General features: G+C 44.5%; 1 protein-coding gene across 1 annotated transcript in view; it reads right to left on the reverse strand.

The window, feature by feature from the left end:
* Positions 1-16,442, reverse strand: part of SENP6 (SUMO specific peptidase 6) — a 101,243-nt gene extending 84,801 nt beyond the window's left edge. The window contains exon 1 of the mRNA XM_056109749.1: positions 16,224-16,442. Within this exon, the coding sequence (XP_055965724.1) occupies positions 16,224-16,380 (157 nt within the window). The 5' untranslated portion in view covers positions 16,381-16,442. The remainder of the gene's footprint in view (positions 1-16,223) is intronic.
* Positions 16,443-24,078: the final 7,636 nt, after the last annotated feature.

Here is a 24,078-nt window from a genome sequence, read left to right on the forward strand (position 1 = left end):
TACCTATATCAATAATCACTCAATATACAGCAAGTCAAAATGCATAAATTAAGGTATTTATTAATTGCTTACTAGTGATCAAAAAGGAAAATACAACTGTGTGCTATCTCTAAGAAGCCTACTTTTAATTAAAAGACACTGGAGCCAGAGAGGCAGTACATAGGGTAAAGTACCTGCCTTGCGTGCAGCTGACCTGGGCTCAATTCCCAGCACCCTATATGGTCCCAATCCAACTATGTTCAGAGTGACCTCTGAACATACAGTCTGAGTAAGTCCCAAAATCCATAGGTGTATGGGTGTAGCTCCCCAACCCCAACTCACCCTGAAAAGAGACAGATTAAAAGTAAAGGGTAGGGCAGATAATCTGGCTCAAGTGGTAGTGTACATGACTAGTACATGCATGGCCCTGAGTTTAATCCCTGGTTCTGCAAGATGTCCCACACATCGCCAGGCAAGAGCACTACTGCTGGGAGTGGTCCCAACTCCATACTCAGCCCTACTGGGTAAGGTCCCACTGAAAAACTCAAAGAGAAAGATACACATGTTAACAATAGCCAAAAAGTAGATGTCAAGGTAAGGAATGTTGTTAGGGATCAACAGGGCACATTATAAAAGTGGTGGGGCCAGAGTGCTTGCCTTGCATGCAGCTGACACAGGTTCAATCCCAAGCATTCCATATGGAATCCTCGAACATTGCCAGCACTAATTCCTGGTGCAGAGACAGGAATAACCCCTTAAGTGGGTGTGGCTCAACCCTCCCCCCAAATAATAAATGTATAAAGATTAATTTAAAAACAACATAAAAGGGGTACCAAGAAGATAACAATCCTTAACATACGAGAACCTGAGTGCCAATCTACAAGGAAGCAGAAGATAACTGCAAGGTGAAATAAGTGAATCCACTCTAATAGTAGACTTGAACACACCTCTATCAATAAATAATATACACATAGATTAACTTTATTACACATGATCCCCTCAAGATAACTGACAACATGGACTGTTTTATGCCACAATACATTTTTTCTCAAGTGCACATGGTCATATGATTATATAATCATCAGACACATCACATTAGTCACAAAACACACCTTAGCAAAGGTAAAGAAACAGATCATACACAATTCTTGATCACAACATAAACTAGGAATCAGTTAATAGGCGTTATTCACCAGTTAACAGGAGGTTAAAGATCGTTCTCTACAACATATGGATAAAGGAAGAAATTTGAGATATGTGATAGCACTTTGAGAAAAAGGGAAATGAAAACCAAGTTCTGAATTTGAGAAGTCCTTCACAGCAGTGTTCTAGGGAAATTCGTAATACTGAATGCAGGTATTAGGAAAGAAAAATCTAAAGTAAATAACCTAAGGTTAACCTTTAATAGCTAATTCTAGAGTAAACAAAAAAAAAGCATAATAAGCATAGCAAAGTCGAAAGAATTGAGAAATGGGGAGCAATAGAACCTAAAGTCATTTCTTTGAAAAGACTGAAAAGAAAAAAGCTAATAAAGCCTACAAAAATAAGTCTCTAGTTGGGGCTGGAGCGATAGCACAGCAGGCAGGGCATTTGCCTTGCACATGGCAACCCAGGCTCGATTCCCAGCATTCCATATGGTCCCCCGAGCACCACCAGGAGTAACTCCTGAGTACATGAGTCAGGAGTAACCACTGTGCATTGCCAGGTGTGACCCAAAAAGTCTCTAGCAAGAGACAGGGGAAAAACCACAAATTATTAAAATATAAATCATCTTACAAAGTATTAATTAAAAATAAAACTGGGTAATCACTACAGCTCCTTTGTACATTAAAAATACACAAGATGAAACAACCTAAATAATGTCTATATCGAATACATTCAATCAGTAACTGCCTTCCAAAAGAGAAAAAGTATAGGCCCAGAGGTGTTCACTGTTGATTTCAGGCAAACATGAAGAAACCAAATCAATTACTTATGTCTTTCAGAAGATAAAAGCAGCATTAACCTATTATCAAAAAAAATAAATTTCAAGACACAGGACGTGCCTAGGTGGCAGAGTGTCTGCCTTGCATGAATCAAGGTCAAAAGCACTGCCACCAAATCCTATCTCCCAACTCTGCTAGTGTGATCCTTGACACTACCAGTATGCGCAGCCTAGTGCATCCCAACTAAGCTGAACTCCAGAATATAACAACCAGAGGATGCATGTATCACATCCAAGTGTGTGTGAAAACGTCTCACCCTGGCAAATCACAAATAAACACGAGATTCCTGGTGCATTATAATAACAAAAAGAAAAATGAAAAGTATTCCACAATTCTCAAAATTAAGTCAATTAAATCCAAACATTTAAGAACTGTAGCGGGTCCCAGGTTGGCCAGAGGCCCGCCCCAAGCACAGCCCCCCCAGCAGTGGGTTGCTTCCACAATCCAAAATCGCCACCACACCCCCAAAGCCTGACTCCAATATTTCATAATGGGCCTCATCAAGTAGAATCTGCTGAAAATTCGGGGGTAGGTGGGGTTTTGTGGCTGAAACCTCCAGGCTTTCTGTGGCTGGGAGAGGCTACCTCCCACACCTCCCTGTACTTTCCAAAGCCTCAGCAGTCACATCCACACCCCAAAGCCTCCACCCAACTGAAAAGCTACTCCAGCCTTAAATACTTAATTACTTAAATAATAAAAATACCGAATGCCCTGAGCAAACACCCTGACCTCTTAGCACCTGTACTGCAAACCATAGTGCCCAAAAGGAAAAGGAGAGAGCCAGCAAGAAGGAAAGTGCCTCCCACAGTGGGGCGTTGGGGGATGGCGGAAGGGAAACAGTGGACGCTGTTGGTAGGAAATGCACACTGGTGGAGGGATGGGTGCTGGATCACTGTATCACTGAGACCCAATTGTGAACAGTTTGTAATGGTCTATCTCACGGATATTCAATTAAAAACTTGAAAAAAAAATAATGTGGAGTTCATGCCCAATTCAGTCAGCTTAATCAACGGCTAAATAAGTCATCAGTAGTCCTACACTAAAAAAAATTAAAAAAGATTATAGACCATCCTGCCCGCTGGTGCACGCGGTTCACCAAAGCCGCTGCCTTCCCCTCCGGCCCCAGGGCTCTGAACATCTCGGACCTGCCATGCGGCCGCCAGGACCAGCCCGGACCACCCGGACCAGCATCCTGCCCGCAGGCGCAACCCGTTCGCCAACGCTGCTGCTTTGACCCCCTCCCGAGGTCTTGGACCTGCTATCCCTGCGCCTGCGCCCTCGGACCCGGACCCCTGCTTCTCCTGCTGCCCCTGGATCACCATCCCGGCCGCAAGTTTACCTGGATGTGCGCGACCCCCCCCCCCCCACAACCCCGCCTTACAGCAGGGCAGGGGGCGTGGCCTCCACAGCAGGGGCGGGTCTTCTACAGTAGGGGGCGTGGCCTCGACTGGGTCTGTGGCCAATCGGCCGAAGTTATTTTCCCCCCCACTCCCGGCAATCTGGAATCACCTCTCAATCTTCATCACTTAAAACTGTAAGTAACATCCTAGCTATCTCAAACACAACAGTTCACTAGTCTATTCCAGTTGCACCAAAATACTAGTGAACATAAGAAGCTGAACAAAGCCCAATATAAAAGATCACATCCTAAGGCACAGAGGAACACAGACAAAAAAAAAAGGTGACCGTGACCATGATCGAGCTCATCCAGATTCCTCTCTTGCCACAAGAGGGAACAGTGACAGTAAACTAGAAGGCCACACCTCCATACAACCACAACAAAATGAAGAAACAGCGAAAATTCCCACCCACGAGGAGAGTATGATGAAAAGAGTCCAGAAGCCTCAACAGGTGTCACCCACAAATATAACTCAGAAATGAAATGTTGAAGATGTTCAATGAACTCAAACAGTGGAACAGACATTCAGTAAATTAAAGGAGGACATGAAAGAAATAATGGAATGGGCAGCCAAGAACATACTGGAAGAAACTGGAAAGCTTCGCACAGAAATGTCACAATTAAAGGATTCGGTAGATGAAATAAAAAACTCAGTGGGTGCCCTCAACAGTAGAATGGCTACAGCCAAAGACATAATCAGAGGGCTTGAAGATGGGCTTCAGGAAGCTTACAGGCAATAACATACAATGGGAAAGGATCTCAAAATTGTCTAGGGCGAATTAGAGACCTAGGAGATGATTTCAAGAGGAACAACATTAGAATCATCTGAGTACCAGAAGGACAGGGAGGAAACCCCAATGAAAAAGCCAGGAACAGCCCCCTCCAAGGGGGAAAAAAAGTCAACTAGAAATACAAAGAACTCCGTTAACATGATAAAGAGTACCTATAAACCATAGCTAACATTGTAATTATGAAAAATCAAAGCTCTGTCACTGAGATCAGGTACAAAACCAAAATGACTCCTCATTGCTCCTTCTAAACACAGCACTAAAATGTCAGTAACACAATAAGAAAGCTATCCCAAATAAGAAGAATCAAACTTTTATCCTATCATCTATGATATAAATCTACACAAAAAAATTAGAAATAAATTCCAAGTACAAATAAGCAATGAGAGTAAGATACAGAATACAAGTCAATTGCTTTCCCATTTTCTATATACAAGTGGAATTTATTCTCAATTAAAAATACAATACCACTTAAAGTAACAACCCTCCAAATGAAACACATTGTCAAAAAGCAAACATATGCACAACATCTATGTGGGAAAAACCATAAAACTCTGATAAATGAAACCAAAAGCTTAAATAAATGGAGAGATATTCCATACTCATGATTAAAAAGGTTCAGTATTGTCAAAATGTGAAGATACCAGTTCTTGTAGAGTCAACACAGCTGCAGCCAAGTTCTCAGCAAGTTATTTTATTGATGCCAAAACACAGTCTCTAAAGTTTAAAAGAAAAAAAAAAAAGACAAAAAATCACCAGATAATACTTGAGAATAGAAAAATCTGGAAGGATGATACCTGCCTTTAGATCAACTGAAAAGCCGTAATAATCCAATCACTATAGTATTGTCAAAAGAATCAACAAATATTAACAGAAGAGAAAGTTCAGAACAGAATCACAAAATAGCGGCAATAAAATTAAGATACTATTTACAACAAATATTCTTCCTTAAGGAGAAGGTGGGCTCACAGGCAATAAAGCACATTCAGTTCCCAGACTACCACCAACTGTGGCCCAAGAACCCAACACCCGTCCCCCACCATTCACAAAGAACCCTAACATTCCAACAGAAAAAAACACAACAGAGTAGATAATGTGAACAAGAAACATATACACTAACTCACCAAAGGGGCAGAAGATATAAGTGGGTAAGGCTCTTGCCTCGTATGGAACCCACCCAGGTTTGATAGCCGGGACCACATATGGTCCCCGGAGTCCCACCAAGAGTGATCCCTAAGAAGGCCCTAAAGTAAGTCCTGAGACAGCCAGGTGTGGCCACAAAACAAAAACACAAAAGTACCCAATGAGTTTGTGATTCAATAGTAAAAGTGCATGTCTTGCATGTATAAGATCTGGATTCAGTCCCTGGCACTGAACAACATGGTAACATAACCACATACTAATGGGGTATTTTTATTTAGTTTTCTCATGCATCCCAAATAGGAATTAAATAGGTTGGCACTCAGTATTTTTTAATGCTTAATAAACATTGAATAACTTAATGGAGTTATAAAAATACTCAACCTCACTGTAAAATGGTATTATAAATTAAAATCACTGTCTGGTTAACACCTCCTGGAACTGGAAACTCTAAAATCTGACACCAAACAGAGAATGATGTGCATAAACAGGAACTTTAAAACTGTGAGTGTGGGGCTGGAGAGATAGCACAGAGGGTAGGGCGTTTGCCTCGCACACAGCCGACCGAGGTTCGATTCCCAGCATCCCATATGGTCCCCCAAGCACCTCCAGGAGTAACTCCTGAGTGCAGAGCCAGGAGTAACACCTGTGCATCACCAGGTGTGACCCAAAAAAAGCAAAAAAAAAAAAAAAGTAAGTGAAGTCATTTGAGAGATCAATTTAGTAATACTTAAGAGAAGCTGAAACTGCATGTGCCCTACAATTTGTCAATTTTATCGCTAAGGGTTATACCAGGTTAGGTGTCAGCAAAGTATAGCCAAATAAATCTAGTGTGTTCTCTTTTTATAAGGTTGACAGGTTAAGAATGGGTGGGGGTGGGAGGAGAGAGAGCAAAAGGAGTTATGAAAGGTGATTACATGAAATTCAAACATCAGTATCCAACTGGAATAGCCACACTCATTTACTTCTACGTTATCTATCACATTTTCTTGTCGAAGGGCAAGCTCTTTCAGAAAACAAAAGAGAAATCAGTTAATAGATACCTCGGTCAAGAGAGAAAGAGGAGAAGTGACAGCCAGAGCAGCGGGGGAGGCTGGGGGCTCTGGGAACTGAGAGGCTGGTGGGAAACGTGCACTGTTGAAGATGGGTATTGAAACACTGTATGGCTGAAACCCAATCATGATCAACCTTGTAACTGTGTATCTCACAATGATTCAATTAAAAAAAAAGTTAATTAGGAAAAGGTCACTTTTCTGTTTACTAGACAGCAACCAGAACATTAATATTTAGATTAGTGCACATTTTAGCAAATTTATGGTATTAGAAAAATAAACATCTCAGTCTAAATATAGTCTGTCACTGTTAGTCAGCAAATAGCATGATGGTGTTTGTTAGAATTACTGAAAATTCCCAACATTCGGTGAAAATGAAATTGAAAAGCATCCCCTAAGTAGTAACTTTAAAGCACATAATCTCCAAAAGCAATTATTTCAAACTGATGCACACCAAGTTCTAAAGTGTCAGGAAAGGAACAACTCAGAAACGATTCTGATATAAATGTTTCCCAAACAAGAGGATTTCAATGTAGCAGGAGAACTCAGTGGGATGGGCCAATCAATCATAAAAGAGCAAATGTGCAAGCGATTCAACAAGGCAAAAGCTAGCAAAGCTTTATAAATCAAACACAAGATAAATGAGAAACAAGCAAACCCCGTGTACGTTAAGGAAAGGGAAATTAAGAGGCTAGTAAATTACTGCTGACAAAGATTCTCAGACTTCTGACTTAATGGCAAAACTGATTTTTCCTTTGATAACAGAGAAAAAAGACTAACTTGGACTAAAGGAGAGTAAATGCCAAAATATTTGGGATCCTATTTCATGCACACTGTATTTGAAAGAAGACAGAAGACACTGACTTTCATGAAGGCAGAATTAACAAAGGTTATGGTGATAAAGAGGTAATAGTTACACCCCTGTTCAACCTGTAGACTTAAGGAGCAGCATTAGCCTGTGGAAATCTCCTGGCAGTTCACCAAGTATTTCCCATCCCATCAAGAAGTGGCAGAGCAGCAGCAGATATTGCACTGGCTAGAAATTACAATTTTATTACACTGGAACTAGTGCATGAAATACTACCTACGTTATTTTTTGTCTAGGCGATTAGTCTACAGATAAATTCTATTTTCCCTGATAGGTATAAAAAGGTCGAAGAGCAATGAGCTATAACCTGTCTCCAGAATTTATGGCAGATTAAAATATAGCAGACTGTGAGGGTACAAAATGTTTGCAAATGTTTTAATGTAATAAAGAAAAAGTTACAGGAACTGGAGTGAGAGTACTGTGGGAAGACTGCTTGCCTTGCATGCAGCTGTCACGGATTTGGTCCCCGGCACCTCAAAGGCCGTGATCCCTTGAGTTCAGAGCCAGGAGTAAGTCAGGTGTGGCCCAAAAACAAACAAACAAAAAAAGACAGCAATTTGCTGTGGGTCTAAGGGAATCTATTGCTATTGCTCTTCACTGTCCAGGAAAAAAATGTCCTCCATGATTAGATAATTTATTTTTTTTTGCTTTTTGGGTCACACCTGGCCATGCACAGGGGTTACTCCTGGCTCTGCACTCAGGAGTTACTCCTGGCGGTGCTCAGGGGACCATATGGGATGCTGGGAATCGAACCCGGGTCGGCCGCGTGCAAGGCAAACGCCCTACCTGCTGTGCTACCTCTCCAGCCCTAGATAAATTTTTTTTTTACTGTACAGAAGCAGTTTGTTTTTTCTCCCTGCTCTATTTTAAAGAATAAATGCGGGTAGGCAAATAACCCTATTGAAAATCAAGCACTAGACATATTTGAAATAGCAAAAACAGCTCCATAGATAAAATCAGAATATTGACTTATCTTTTACTATTCACTGTAATTCCCTTAATATTCACTTACCACTTACTATAACTTTCCAAATGGTCTCTTTTCATACGACCAAGGTAGCCACTGGTAACCTGGGACAAGTGTGCAAACATCCCAGATCGCATGGGCAGTCCAATTTTAGCACTACAAGTCTGTGTCCTCAGGACACAAAGGTCATTTTAAAGAAGATGAATATAGGAACATACAAAACTATAAGGTAGTCCAAAAAGTAGCTGATGAGCAACACCTTTTAGTGTCAGATGGGTATCACCTAAATAATCTACCTCTACAAGTGATCTTTTCGTTGATGCTGTTGTTTGATTTGGGGAGCTACTCGCCAAACCTCAGGGGTACACAGGGCACCCTACCTAGATAATCTACCTTCTACAAGTGATCTTTTTGTTGATGTTGTTGTTGTTTGATTTGGGGAACTACTCGCCAAACCTCAGGGGTACACAGGGCACCCCACCTAGATAATCTACCTTCTACAAGTGATCTTTTTGTTGATGTTGTTGTTGTTTGATTTGGGGAACTACTCCCCAAACCTCAGGGGTACACAGGGGACCATGTAGAGCTGGGTAAGAAACTCAGATCCCTTGAACCAACATTTGTAATCCAGCCTACTAAGTGATCTCACCGGCCCTACTCGCTGTCATTTTTGGCTGCGGTTGGCAACTATAACTTGCTGTTCACAATAATGAATCACCTAGTGTTGCATCACTCAAAATAGAGTGACTTGAGTGTACACGTTAAATGGGTTGCAACTAGGATCATTAAGTCTGTCTCTGACTTAGTTTTCTTATGTTTGCTTTTTAATATTGAAAATAGTGAACATGTTTTCTAAGACTTCAGGAAATAAAAATGAGGAAGAATAACAAATTCAGAAAGATTAGACACCACCAAATAAAATTTTTCTACTTGCCCAGAAATTTTTGATTCCATTTCTTACCAAAGAAGTCAAATCAATGTTCATGTTGCTACGTACACCTTTGAAATAAAGTACAAGCTGCTCTGATTACTCATTTTACTGGTGTGTGGGGGTGGGGCCACACCAGAGGTGCTCAGGAGTAATTCCTCATGGTTCTCAGGGGGCAATCTGGGTGCTGGGAAATCAAACCAGGGTCAGCAGGGTGAAATGAAAGTTAAGCACCTTAACTCCTGTCTACCTCCTCTACCCTGCAATTACTTTATTGAAACTAACAAAACACTGCTTCACACAGATGGGCTTTAGGGGTAAAATGTCATGACTTTTCAACGTTACCCCATCACACACAACCACCAAAATCTCCCCACCACAGGACACTGCAGCCCCTTTCCCCTGTTCAACTCCCTCGCTCCTTCCCTTCTATAACCACAGCTTTTTCATTAGATTTGTCTGTTTCTTTACCTTGTTTCTTCTGTACATCCTGCATGAGAGATCTCGTGGTGTGTCTTTTTCCTTCTATTTCATTTAGCATAATTGTCAAGAAACAGAACAACCCATTTTTGCCCTCATGACTGAGTTATACCCCAGTGTGCATATATTTTCATTTTTCTGTCATTGAGCATTTGTTATTTTCATATCATAGGAGCTCTAGTATACAGTACTATAATGAACATTAAGTGTGCATGCATCTTTTCAAGTTAGCGTTGTTAGTTCTTTGGATACCTTGGCATGAAACTGCTGACTCAACAGTAGATTCATCCATCTCCAGAGATGCTAGACCAATTTCCATTCCCACCGATAGTGTAAGAGGGTTCCCATTTCTCCATAACCCCAACCAACACTACTTTATGTAAATTTCGACATAGGAATTTCTACAGGTATAAAGTAGACTCACATCTTTTATTTGATTTGCATTTCTGATAATCAACAATAAACATTTCTTTCTTGGTCTATGACCTACTCTTTCTTTTTTTTAGCTTTTCCAAACTATAACTGTTAAAAAAAAAACCACATATAACAGGTGGAAAAGATGGCTGTGCAAAGATGGCCCTGACTTTGCCACTGTTCCTATTGAATGATGACATGTCACCCCCTCCTCTTAAATCTGGGGTGGCTAATTATTTTTATCGTCACTTTAATCCCACTACACACACTGCTCAGTTGTTGTTAACTGTGTTGTTGCATGGATGGGAAGGTTTACACGCACAAGGCTCCGGTGCTTTGTAGCCACATTGTTCACTGAGGTTTCTCTCGTAGAGTTACATACTTGCACTTATTCTCACCAGAACTTGCACTCCTAGTTGAGGCATACAGTCAGGATTGACTTATGACTTACTGAGACATTGTAGTGCTCATGTTGCTCGCCAGGGGTCAAACTTCCTAGCCGTGGAAGTGTGACCTCTGGTGATCTGCATGGAGTGGACACTGGCATGGGTAGAAATCACTCATCTTTCTTGAACTGCTCACATACATATTCCTGGCTGTGGTGCAGCTAGAAAACGCTGTGGCACCAGTGACCCCAGACAGTGGAGTAGACGGGACTGTGCTCAGCACATGTGTGGGTCACATTTTAACTAATAACCATATGCAGGACCTCTGAGCCAGTGAGCTCTACCTCTGGGCTGGGCTAGCTCTAGTTCTAGTCAACAGAGTGTGGACAAAGTAACACTGCAATTTCTGAAACTAGCCCGTAAGAGATCTTGACAGTGGCCCGCAACACCAGTGACTTGCAGTTGGATCTCTCCCTATCAGACACCACATACCACAGATGGTTGACACTTTATGTCACATCTGACAGCCTATACCACCAAGCATGAACAACAGTTTCATTGGCTGGAAAAACAGAATAAAACTGTGATAGCGCTGAAACTTTATTTACTTATTTCAAAACTAGGGCATGACAGTAGAGTGGGTCAGGTGCTTGCTATGCATGCAGAAAACCTGGCTCAACCCCCAGCACCATATAAGGTCACCAACACCACCAGGAGTAAGCCCTGAGTACTGCCAGGTGTAGCGCCCCCCCCCCCCCAAAAAAAAAAACCAGAAAAACAAACAGAATCTATAATTTTTTTTTTTAAGAGAGTGAGACTTAATGAAGCCTCCTGTCAATATGTTAAAGGGATGTTTCGATTAATGGTTAATTCTTCGCTACTTTCAGCATTTCCCTCCCCCCTCCCCATTTATTTCTAGCCCCTATACTAATAGAAAAACTGGGTAAGGAAAAGAATAAAATAGTAAAGGGGCAAGGAAAGACAGGGAAAGGATGAAAGGCAATGTTGAAACCGACTTAAAGCTAGATTAGAATTCAAAATGCAATTCTGATTTCCTCACCAACTCTTGGTCACAAAAACTCGTTCTACTCTTGATTCCCTCAAATATTTCATGTAAGTTTGGAAAGTCAACAGGAATGATCAACTTATAGAAATCTAGACACAAAATGCATAACTCCACTCTCTTCTCTCAGAACGCCATCCTAAAACATAAAGAACAATCAGCTAGTACGTAGAAAAAGGCAATAAATCAAAGAAAAGTAACTAGAATTCAAATAAGAGGACAAGACAGAAATCAGAAAAAGTTCTCTTCCACCTGCTAAGGAAAAAACAGCAACAAACAGTGCTTATTTTGGAAGGGGAAGGGGGCCACGTCCAGCGATGCTCAGGGGTTACTCCTAGCTCTGTGCTCAGGAATTACTTCTAGCACTGCTCAGGTGACCATCTGGGATGCTGGAAATCAAACCCAGGTCAGCCACGTGCAAGGCAAGTGCCTTACCCTCTATACAATCTATCAGGCCCCACAATAAGTGCTTTTTTATGTGCCTGGAATTATTTTAAAAATTGACTACATATTTTAAAACATTTCCAGTACATGTGTGTATATATATATGTGTGTGTGCATATGTGTGCATGTAATATATACCACATGTAAGTATATACATATGTACATATAAACATATTAACCTCAAGAAATAAAACTGTAATTGTGACTCTAGTTTTTTTTTAAATTTTATTGATTCACTGTGAGATATAATTACAAGCTTTCATGTTTGGGTTACAAACACACAATGATCAAACACCCATCCCTCCGCCAGTGCACATTCCCCACCACCCATATCTCTGGTATACCCCCCCCTTTCCGACCGTCCCGCTGCCTCCATGGCAGACAATATTCCCCATATTCTCTCTCTACTTTCGGGCATTATGGTTTGCAATACAGATATTGAGAGGTTATCATGTTTGGTTCCTTCTCTACTGTGGCACACATCTCCCATCCTGCCGATTGTGACTCTAGTTTTACAGACATACAAACACAACGAGGTTATGTGATCGATCCAAAAATCACAAAACAGTAGACTCTACATGTTGAACCCTGGTATTGTGGCTTCTGGCTTTACACTCTCAGTGAATTTCTAACGTAACGAAAAACGTTTATTCTGATCAATGCATGAACATGAATCAAGTGATTTATAAATGAAATATATTAATTCCACTGAATGAAGCCAGGATGTAACACATTTAAGGCAGAAGTAAATTGCAATGGCCTTCAATACCTTGCATGCAAGGACTGCTGCCTTTCTATCACCCTCTCCTTGCTCAGTCACCGGGATCTCCTTCTCGCCTCCACCTTTACAGGTCTCATTCTCTGCCAGACTGGCCACAGGTCTGGTGCTACCTCTGAACTATCACCAGTGGGTAAAGAGGGGCTTTTACTGCTTCAACATTATGTAAAATGACTTTCCCTTTGTTTCATTACTGTGTATTTCTTCTATGGCATTCATTATACTTTACTCTATTTTTTAATATTCAAATATATAAAGACAAACATTAACTGGTATTATTTAAAAAAAACAACAACAGTAATAGGGAATATTGTATGTACAAACATGAGGAAGAGGATGACAGTGTTCACTTTTCAAGTAGGTTGTCAGGGGGCCAAAGAGAGAACAGGACTTTTAACACAGTTTGTCTTGCGCACAGCCAACCCTAGTTCAATCCCCAGCACCATAATCAGTCTGCCAAGCACCAGAAGTGATCCCTGAGTATGAGTGAGTGTGGACAAAAACCAAACAAAAAAAGTAGGTTGTCATAGCTGAGCAGGCCTGAATAAAATGAATAAAGAAAAAGTGAAAGAAAAAAAAAAAACACGAAATAAGACTGTTCTAAATGGACTTTTACTTTATAATTTAAAAGTCGCTCCCACTAAACTATAGGTTCAGTCTTGTATAGTCATCTTGATACAGTGTATACCAGAGTAAGGTTCTTAAAAATATTGATGAATGAATGAAAACCCGCCTAAGTTTTATTTTGCGGTAGGGCATTTGCCTTGCAGGCGGCTGACCCGGATATAGATTCCTCTGTATCCCTCCAGCAAGGCAGAGCCTGGCAAGCTCCCCATGGCCCATCCGATATGCCAAAAACAGTAACAAGAAGTCTCACAACGGAGCCAATACTGGTGCCCACTGGAGCAAAACAATGTGAGGGCAGTGCCAACAGGGCAGTGCCACAGTGTTACTGTAGAGTACGGCAAATAGGCAATGCAGATGTTTTAAATATTAAATTCTTAGGCCCCTACTAGAAAACAATTTGAAAATATGGTAATAAAAATGTAATTCAAGTTGTAGAGTACTTTAAAGTGTGTCGTGAACCCAAAGAATCATGGAAAAAGAAAACACAAAAATACAAGTAGTACTAATTACATTCCATTTACTAAGGAAGTTTTTGTTGCCTGGGGTTTTTCCCCCCCGAGGGAAGTGAAGGGGGTCATACCCAGCAGTGCTCAGGACCTACTACTGGCTGAGCTCAGAGACCACTCTTCACAGTGCTCAAGAAACCATATGTCGGCCCAGGGACTGAATCCTAGTCAGCTGTATGCAAAGCTATCACCTTAACCTTTGTACTATGTCTTGGGCCCAAGACTTCGAGCATATTCCATATGAGAACTAAAATCTGCTTGACCTTATCAAGATCATGTTCTAATTAAGTTACTACTCACTTTTTGGACAACTGCTGAAGACATAAAGTTCCATTTATCACACCTGCACACTCAAGAGATCCTCAAACTCAAACCAAGTTTGAGATCTGTATCAGCCCTGTGCCTACTGGCTTGATTTACACGTTCTAGCCTTATGTTCATCTAGTCAAAACCAAACTCAAAGCTCTCAAATTTACAGGCAGAAAGGTTTAACCATCTGCATTCTGAATAAGCATCCTCAGAAGCCATCTTTTGAGATTTCCTTTTCAAAACAACAACAAAAAAGAATGCAAATACCAAACCTTCAGTCTATGACAAGCATCTATTCTGTTCAAACTAGCATAGAGGTCGGCAATATGGAAAAAGAAAAAAAAAAAACAGAAAAATGTACAAGCTTTTCACTTTCTTTTTAAACCAGACGATCATAACACCTCTCACCATTTTTCAGTAAGAACTGGCTTGCATAGCAGAATACGATTCTTGCCCCCTCACCTTGCTATATGCAAGAAAGCAAAACTAAGAAGATTAAGATATTTTTCCCCCAAAAGACACCCCGGTATTACAGCTCATTAGAAGAATATTGGGGGGCTGGAGCAATAGCACAGCGGGTAGGGCGTTTGCCTTGCACGAGGCCAACCCGGGTTCAATTCCCAGCATCCCATATGGTCCCCTGAGCACCGCCAGGAATAATTCCTGAGTGCAGAGCAAGGAGTCACCCCTGTGCATCGCCAGGTGTGGCCCAAAAAGCCAAAAATAAGAAGATGATTAATGGGTTCGGGGCACAGATAGCAACAGGAAAACGAGGCATGCCCATCCATCCTCCAGAATTCTGACCCGACTCCAACTGGGCTTCCTTAAATTCAGGACCGCTTCTGAGTGTTTCATCACGCTGAGCTTGCACAAAACGTCGAGAACAAACCTCTCTAGTCATCCAAGTGCAGCGAATCCTCGGAAAACCAAAAAGCTGCACCAGCCGACAGCCCCGTGTCTTAGAACAATCCACCGTCCCTACAATCTCAATCAGGGACGGGCGCAAACGCGGAATCCGGAGCTGAACGAAGCAACGTGGAAAATGGTGTGTTCCTGGCCTGCAAATTGGGCTGGAGCCCTCCTTGGTGTGGGCGAGGGGCCAGTGTCGCCCGCCCAAGCGCCAGCGCCATCCCGGACAGCCCTAAGGGGCCCTGCCTCGGGCCGGCTCCGTCCCCCCGCTGCCAAGATCCCTCCCGGGGACCGGCCGAAAACTTTTCCCCGGGCCCCCTTTGAGAAACCCCTGCACCAAGAACTGCCGTCCGGAACCTCTTGCTCCGTTTCCCCCACCCCCACCCCCACCCCCGGGACTGATTTTTTTCATGCTCTTTCACCCAACACTCTTGCAAAAAAAAAAAAAAAATTAATAAATAAACAAAATTTAAAAAATTTCAGGCCAGGCCCAGAACCTCCTCCTGCAACTGCGGACTTTGCAAAAAAAAAAAAAAACCGCCTTGTGGAAACCGGGGTCTCGGAGAGGGTTCACACCCTCCGGGGCAAGGGAGGACCCTCTTCTCGCTGCTCCCCTTCCCCGCCCCCAACACCCGGACTTGGCGTCACCCGGAGGATTTGCAACCCGTCGCCAGCGCCGCTGCAGCTCCAGCTCCAAAGGGGTTTTTTTTTTCCACCGACCAGCAAATTTTTTTTCTTTTTTTTTGGTGGTGTGGGGGGGGGGGGCAGATCCAGACCCACACCACGTCGTCCAAGGACTCGCACGGGTGCCCTCAAAGACCACCCTTTCCCCCACCCCCAGCCCCGTTCCCCTGCAGTCCAGCCCGATCCAGCGGCGCCGGGCCGCCCCTCCAAGCCCCTCGCCCGGGGCACCCGGGACGGGCGGGCAGGCGGGGCTCGAACCCGGGGACGCCCCGAGGTCTTCTTCCCCGCCCCCCCACCACCGACCCCCGCTGCCCTGGACCTCCGCAACCCTCCCCTCGGCCCCCTCCACGTCCCAAGGCTAGATGAAGATGCGGGGGAGGGAGGGGGAGACCTGGAGGGGGCGGGGGGAGGGGGCCGGAGCACGGGTGTTGTGGGTGCTGGTGGGGGTGGGTGCTGGGGGTCGACGTTTCCCGGCCCTTCCCCCACCCCCCACCCCGAGTGGCCACCGAAGCGCTACCTGCCAGAAAAGTCACCTCCCCGGCGCTGCTGCCGCTGCTCCCGCTGCTGCTGCCGCTGCTGCTGCTGCTGCTGCTGCTGGTGCTGCTGCCGCTGCCGGTGCCGCCGCCGCCGCCGCCGCTGCTGCTGCTGCTGCCGCCGCTCTTGCCGGCCGCCATCTTCGTCCTCCCACGCCGCCGCCGCCGCCGCCGCCGCCGCCTTAGTCCATGGCCCCCCGCGCGCGCCGGGCTGAGGGGCCTCGCGGCACGCGGGCCTGAGAGGGGGGTGGGGGTGGGGGTCGCGTGGGCGGGGGGGCGCCGGCCGAGCGGGGCCCACACCACAAAGGCCGGCCGGGCGCTGAGGCGACGGGGACGGGGACGGGGACGGGCCGCGGCGGCCTTCAAGGGCCTCCCGGGCGCTGCTGCTGCTGCTGCGGCTGCTGCTGCTCCTGCGGCTGCGGCTGCGGCTGCTGCTGCTTCCCGGGCCCGGCGGCTCCAGCGGGCCCCGGACGCCCCATTCACCGCCCGCCCCGCCCCCACCCCGCGGCGGCCGCCGCCAGAGACGCTTCCTGCAAGCGCGGGCCCCCAGGAAGAGGCGGCAGCCGGGCGGGCGGGCGGGCGCAGGGACACGCCTCCCCCTCGGCTCGGCTCGGCTCGGCTCGGCTCGGCTCCTCGGCTCGGCTCGGCTCGGCTCCTCGGCTCGGCTCGGCTCGGCTCGGCTCCTCGGCTCGGCTCGGCTCCTCGGCTCGGCTCCTCGGCTCGGCTCGGCTCGGCTCGGCAAAAATGGCCGCCGCAGAAGGGGCCGGCGAGGTCGTGCCGCGGCCGTCAGCGCCCCCCCTCAGGCCCCCCTCTCGCTCCCGTCGCCGTCGCCGCTGCTGCGGCCGTGCGCCCCCACCCCCAGCCCAGGAGTCGCTGCTGCAGCAGCCCCGGCCGACGCGGCTGGGCCGGGTGGGCAGGGCTGGGTCGACTCCGCGGCCACCCGCCTCGCGGCCGTCGCCACGGCAGCGCCCCAGCCCCAGCCCCAGCCCCAGCCGCAGCTGCTGCTCCTCCCCCCACGGACGCCCGAGCCGCAGCCCGGCCCGAGCGGGCGGCGCCCTCGCAGCCCACCCGGGGAGACCAGGCTCTGCCGCTTCGGCCCAGCCGGCCGAGTCGGACCGCGTTGCTGGCTCTCGGCCTCGACGCCGTCGGGTGGAAAAATATCCCCCCCCCCCACCCCCGGGAGGACTGGGGGGGGGGGGGGGGGGGGCGTTGGCGACCGGACGACCCGGGAAATTGATGCTCCAGGGCCTGGCTGGGCGGAGGAGGAGGCCAGAGAGGGTTTTTTTTTTTATTTTTTATTTATTTATTTATTTTTTGCTTTTTGGGTCACGCCCAGCGATGCACAGGGGTTACTCCTGGCTCATGCACTCAGGAATTACCCCTGGCGGTGCTCAGGGGACCCTATGGGAGGCTGGGAATCGATCCCGGCTTGGCCGCGTGCAAGGCAAACGCCTTACCCGCTGTATTATCACTCCAACTCCTAACCTTTTTTTTTTTTAATTTATTTATTTATTTACTTTTTGGGTCACACCCCGCAATGCACAGGGGTTCCTCCTGGCTCACGCACTCAGGAATTACCCCTGGCGGTGCCCAGAAGACCCTATGGGAGTCTGGGAATCCATCCTGGGTCAGCTGCGTGCAAGGCAAACGCCCTACCCCCTGTACTATCACGCCAACCCCTAACCTTTATTTTTATTTTTATTCATTTATTTATTTATTTATTGCTTTTTGGGTAACACCCCGCAATGCACAGCGGCTACTCCTGGCTCTGCACTCAGGAATTACTCCTGGCGGTGCTCAGGGGACCATATGGGAAGCTGGAAATCGAACCCGGGTTGGAGGCGTGCAAGGCAAACGTCCTACCCGCTGTGCTACCACTCCAACCCCTAACCTTTATTTTTATTTTTATTTATTTATGTTGCTTTTTGGGTCACACCCGGCAATGCAGAGGGGTTTAACGCCTGGCTCACGCACTCAGGAAATACCCCTGGCAGTGCCCGGGGGACCCTGTGGGATGCTGGGAGTCGAACCCGGGTTGGACACGTGCAAGGCAAACGTCCTACCCGCTGTGCTATCACTCCAACCCCTAACCTTTATTTTTATTTTTATTTATTTATTTTGCTTTTTGGGTCACACCCGGCAATGCACAGGGGTTTAACTCCTGGCTCATGCACTCAGGAATTATCCCTGGCGGTGCCTGGGGGACCCTATGGGAGGCTGGGAATCGATCCCGGGTAGGCAACGTGCAAGGCAAACGCCCTGCCCCGCTGTGCTATCACTCCAGCCCCAGGCCGGGGAGTTGAAAACAGGGAGTCCCCCCACGGGGAAAGGCCCCCCCCCCACCCCCGCACGTGGGACTGGCAGATCCCATGGTATAGAATGTTAGTGCAGGGGAAACGTGCAAGGCAAACGCCCTACCCGGGATCGATTCCCAGCCTCTCATAGGGTACCCTGGGCACCGCCAGGTGTAATTCCTGAGTGCATGAGCAGAAGTAGCCCCAGTGCATTGCCGGGTGTGACCCAAAAAGCAAAAAAAAAAAAAAAAAATGAACCTTAGTGCAGCCGGGAGGGGGCGGCTTCATTCATTCATTCTTTCATTCATTCATTCGTCAAGTTTGCAAAAATGAGTTCCTTTGGGAAGTGTGAACTGTCGCGGTTTTTTGGGTGGCCGGACTTGAAAAAGAAACCCTGCCCATTTGTGTCAGTGACTTCTAATTCCTCAGCCCATGAGATGTCTCCGTCCCTTTTCTGCTCGCTTTTTTTTTTTAATTTAAAGAAAAAATGGGGACTCTCGTCAATGAAAAGGTGGAAAATAGAGAAGACGATGTGAATGATTGGCGCGCAGATCAGAAACTGTGCTCTGATCAAACATCCCTTTTCAGACCTCTTTGGAAAATAAAGATACGAGCTGTGTGTCAATGAATGTTTAGCGGCCATTCAAATGATGCAGAAAACCCATGATTAAGTCCTCTCTTTAGGGAGTCTCTAGCTTCTTGAAATGGCCCTGTTAAACAAGGCAGAAGTAGAAATATCTTCGTTTAAAACTTTAAATTCTTTCCCACAAATGAGCGCCCTCACACTCTCCCTCGATTGGTCTTGATTTAGTCAGGAGGATGGAATAAACCTAATCTCCTTTCTTACTCGAGGCTGTTGCAATGGGTGGCCTTCTGGCCCTCTGACTAGTGGCTTCTGTGCCCCAGACAGTGTGGTCCTGAGGTCTGTGAGTAGGTAGAGGGGAGTGATTGGACTTGTTTGTGCTACTGAAAACGTCGTTCTAGAAAATGTGAATGTTTTTAACATACCTAACATGCAGCTTTGAAAATGGACAGAAGTGCCAGAAGTCGAGAAATCTGAGAGGCCTCTAGAAGCAAGAAGGATTAAGGGATCTGATTCTGCCTTTCTGCCTGGAGGGTTGCAACACCATCTTCAACCCACCCAGACAGCCCTTGGGATCACTGGACCTTGCAGAGCTGTAAAGTAATAAAATTGTGTTTCCTTGCTGAGTTTCTGATAATTAATTCCTCCGCCCCTCTCGGAGAGCCCGGCAAGCTACCGAGAGTATTCGATATGCCAGACACAGTAACAACAAAGTCTCCAATGGAGACGTTACTGGGCCCGCTCGAGCAAATGGACGATCAGCGGGAGGGCCTAATCCTAATCCTAATCCTAATCCTAATTGCAGCATCCATAGGAAACTGATTCATATAGGTGGCGAACAAGATGGACTTCTATCAAAGATGTCTTTCAAAACCTGTGAACAGAGAGACAGTACAGAAGTCAATCCTTGGTCTTTGTGCAGCGGACTCCAGTTCCACCTCCACCTGGATCCCCACATTGCTCCTGCCAGGAGCAAAAAAGGAAAAAAAAAAAGCCAAACCAACTCCTAAGTTAAAACATCAATCATTCAAATGCTTTCCAACGTTTTATTTTTCAAGTGTTATTCATTTCAGCTAACTTCTACAGAATTCCAACTTTTGAAAGAGATCTCATGGATTAAACCAAAGGTTCTCACTCTCTAGTTTTACGTCAAAACCATCTAATAGAGTTGAAACGGATTCACCTACCACATTTCTAAGAGTTTCTTTGCTTTGACAAATTCTCAGGTCGTGAGCCATAGTACAGAGGTTAAGGTGCTTGTTCACCTGTGGTATACTCACAGCAAGCTAGTCCCCTCTACCTACTCACTCACCTGCACCACTCAGTTTGGGGTCAAACTCCACCCCTTTCTTCCCCACTGGGTCCCTCAAAAAAAAAAAAAAAACAGTGTCCCAGGTTATATTGATGTTTCTCAAATCAGGAGGAACTACGCTATGAGTATCACTAGATTAAGTAGTTTCTAAGTCCTTTTCTGTTCAATTCTTTTTGTGCGAACCTACAATTATTAGAGAAATGGTCAAGTATAAGATGAAGATACTTCCATATTAAAGTTTGACTGAAGATATTTTTAGAAATTAATTTCTTCTCTATGAATATGATCATGAGAATTGATCATTTTATGCATTGCTTTATCCAACATTCAGGGTCCACAAAACATCAGATTTTAGGACCTATCCCCTAAAAAGTAAATGCATCCAGTAGTAGCACTGTCCTCCCATTGTTCATCGATTTGCTCGAGCGGGCACCAGTCACGTCTCACAACAAATTGTGAGACTTCTTGTTACTGTTTTTGACATAGTGAATATGCCAGGCTTTGCTGTGCAGGCGAGATACTCTCGGTAGCTTGCAGGGCTCGGAGGAATTGAACCCAGGTTGGCCATGTCGGCTGCATGCAAGGCAAATGCCTCACCCGCTGTGCTATTGCTCCAGCCCGTGTATTCAGTATATATACAAATATATATTCAGTAAATTTGCAAATAATTAGTAGCCTTTTTATGTACATTTTTGTGCCTAAGGGATATTACTGATAATGCTTTTGAATATTAGTAATAGGGCTAATTATAAGACAAGTTTTCTGATTTATTCATTCAATTTTTATTAAGAACCTAGCCTGTCTTTATTATTTAAGCTTAGCAAATTTTACTTAGCTGTCAGGCAATATGCTAGTTGTCATGTTAATAAAAATTAATTCTGATATAAAAAATAATTATAATGGAGAAAAATTTAGATCTTAATGAATGAGTACTTGAGTGGACATAAAAAGCTTTCTTTTCCCCCCTAATTATTCCGTCAAAGAAAATTGAAAAAAAGAAAAAAAAACAGGTTCTTGGCACCCAAAACTCAAAATCCAATGCCAGGGCTGGAGCAATAGCACAGTGGGTAGGGCATTTGCCTTGCACGCGGTCAACCGGGTTCGATTCCCAGCATCCTATATGGTCCCCTGAGCACCACCAGGGGTAATTTCTGAGCGTAGAGCCAGGAGGAAACCCTGTGCATTGCTGGATGTGACCCAAAAAGCAAAAAATAAATAAATAAATAAATACAATGCCAAGTCTTCTTCGTCATTTTTTTTTCTTTCAATCACTCTGGTTATCTAATTCCAAAGTCAAACCCTAGACTTACTTTTTTTTCACACTCAGTAATTTAGAAATCTCATCTCCTACAACTACTATGATAATTTTTCATCACATTGTGATTCCTAAATCCTTTGATGCCTCCGTTTTCACTCTACTTTCATCTCATCTAGTTTATATTCTGTATCACTATAGTACTGTCCTCCCATTGTTCATCGATTTGCTAGAGCGGGCACCAGTAACGTCTCCATTGAGAGACTTCTTGTTACTGTTTCTGGCATATCGAATACTATGACACATTATTTCATTTATCTTTTCTTGATAATTTGCTTGATTCCCTTTCCTCTCTGCTTTTTCCTTGTTCTCCCCTCCTAAAACCCTCACCTGGGAATAAGTTTTGTTACCCTCCTTTCCTTATTGGACATGACAGGGTGAACATTACTGAAGAAAGTCACCTACAGAAAAGATTGATAACATCATTACCTCACAGAGAACTTTCATTTTACCATCTAAGGTTTACTACTCTATTTTCAAATTACTATGTTCATCACCATAATATCAAACTTCGTTGACCCTTCCTTAGTCAAAATTCCTTGCTTTCAAGTTCAGAATTAATACAGATCTTGAGGCAGTTTCCTTTTTGGTTTTAACTGCCTACATTGTAATTTTTGTTTCCTACTCTTAAAATAGAGGCAGAGTTATTCTTTAACTTCGTCCCTGCAGATATCCTAAAAGTCCCATGCCATTATTAAGCCTTCTCAAGAGCCCCACTCCCAACAATCCACTAGAATCTAACTTCATTGAAGCAGAAAGTACTGAGCTTAATCTCTTTCCTCTTATTTTTTGGGGGCAAAGTGGTCCACACCTGACAGTGCTCAGACATTACTCCTGGCTCTGTGCTCAGGGATCAGGCAGGCATGGGGAATTATCTGAGGTGCTGGGACTGGAACTCAGGTCTGTCACATGCAAGACAAATGCCCTACCTTCTGTACCTCTGAACCCAGAGCTTAACTTTATAACCTTTAGAATGTGTTGATCATATCATACATTTGAAAGTTTTGCAGGCAATTCACCAACGTAGCTGCAACCTCTGTCTTGGTGCATACTTATTCAGGAATCCCCGTATCAAGAATTCCCTTAGGGGGCTGAAGCGATAGCCCAGAGTGTAGGGCGTTTACTTTGCACACGGCTGACCCAGTTTCGATTCCCAGCATCCCATATGGTCTCCTGAGCACCACCAGGAATGATTCCTGAGTGCAGAGCCAGTAGTAACCCCTGAGCATCACCAGGTATGACTCAAAAAGAAGAAAAAAAGAATTCCATCAGTTTTCTGTGCAGCCCCAATCTTATATGAAAGAATTATCTATGAAATAATTATCAGTGATAACGATCAAAGAACCAGCATTCCCAAGACTGCACAATCAACCTATGTAAACAATTCAAAGGAAAACAGGACTGAGAAAATCTACAAAGTTCACTGGAAGAATTAAGGGCATGAGGTCTTCTTTCTGAAATTCTTCACTGAGTAAATAGTATTGCTACGACTCAGTTTCACAAACCAAAAATCTGAAAATCAATCTTGTCTCCCCTTTCTATAAAGATTTTTATTTCTGAAAAAAAAAGAAACAGATGAGAAAAATAATAACATTTAAAAAATTAAACCTCTATTTCTCCAATCTGTCAATTTTTTCCCAATTCTTGTGACCTTAATCTATTGCCTCTATTATTTGTCATACAGTTATTCCTTATTCATTGAATCCCTCCTTTAAAACCCCTTACGCACACAAAACCACAATAATACTTTTAAGTGTAAATCTGGTCAAAGCACCTTCCTTAAGATTATTCAAAGATTTCCCCTTGCTCTTAGAATAAAACCCTGATTTATTCATTGATCTATGGACCCTGCCTAACTACTTACTTCTCTAGCCTCGTGGAGCATTTTCTCCTGCTTCATTAAGCTCTAACTAGTTCATATTTCTTTCTCTTCCTCAGATCTTTTCTACTATAGAGTCTGAACAAATTGTTCCTTTTATCCAGATCAATTTTTCCCAAAGTTGGTGATACCACCTCAACACCAGTGGTGGGGGGGAAACTAGAATATTGAGTAGTAGCCTTGGGTACAAAACTGATTGTTCATTCTAAAAAGGTAGATTTCCAGGAACCCTAGATAATTTTTTTCTGAATAAGGGTCAGTAGATTAAATAAATTTGGGAAGCTCTGACATAAATATATAAATAGCAATAGATGCTTTCACCAATAGGTTAATACCTAATCTGTTGAAGAATACTATAACACAGTTAAATTTATCTTTTCCAAGGAAAATTTAGAATCTAACAATTTTACAATCCACACTCCTTAAAGACCATCTAAGGGGCTGGAGCGATAGCAC

The sequence above is a fragment of the Sorex fumeus genome, unplaced genomic scaffold, assembly GCF_029834395.1.
Source record: "Sorex fumeus unplaced genomic scaffold, SorFum_2.1 ptg000008l, whole genome shotgun sequence".
Taxonomy (NCBI): domain Eukaryota; kingdom Metazoa; phylum Chordata; class Mammalia; order Eulipotyphla; family Soricidae; genus Sorex; species Sorex fumeus.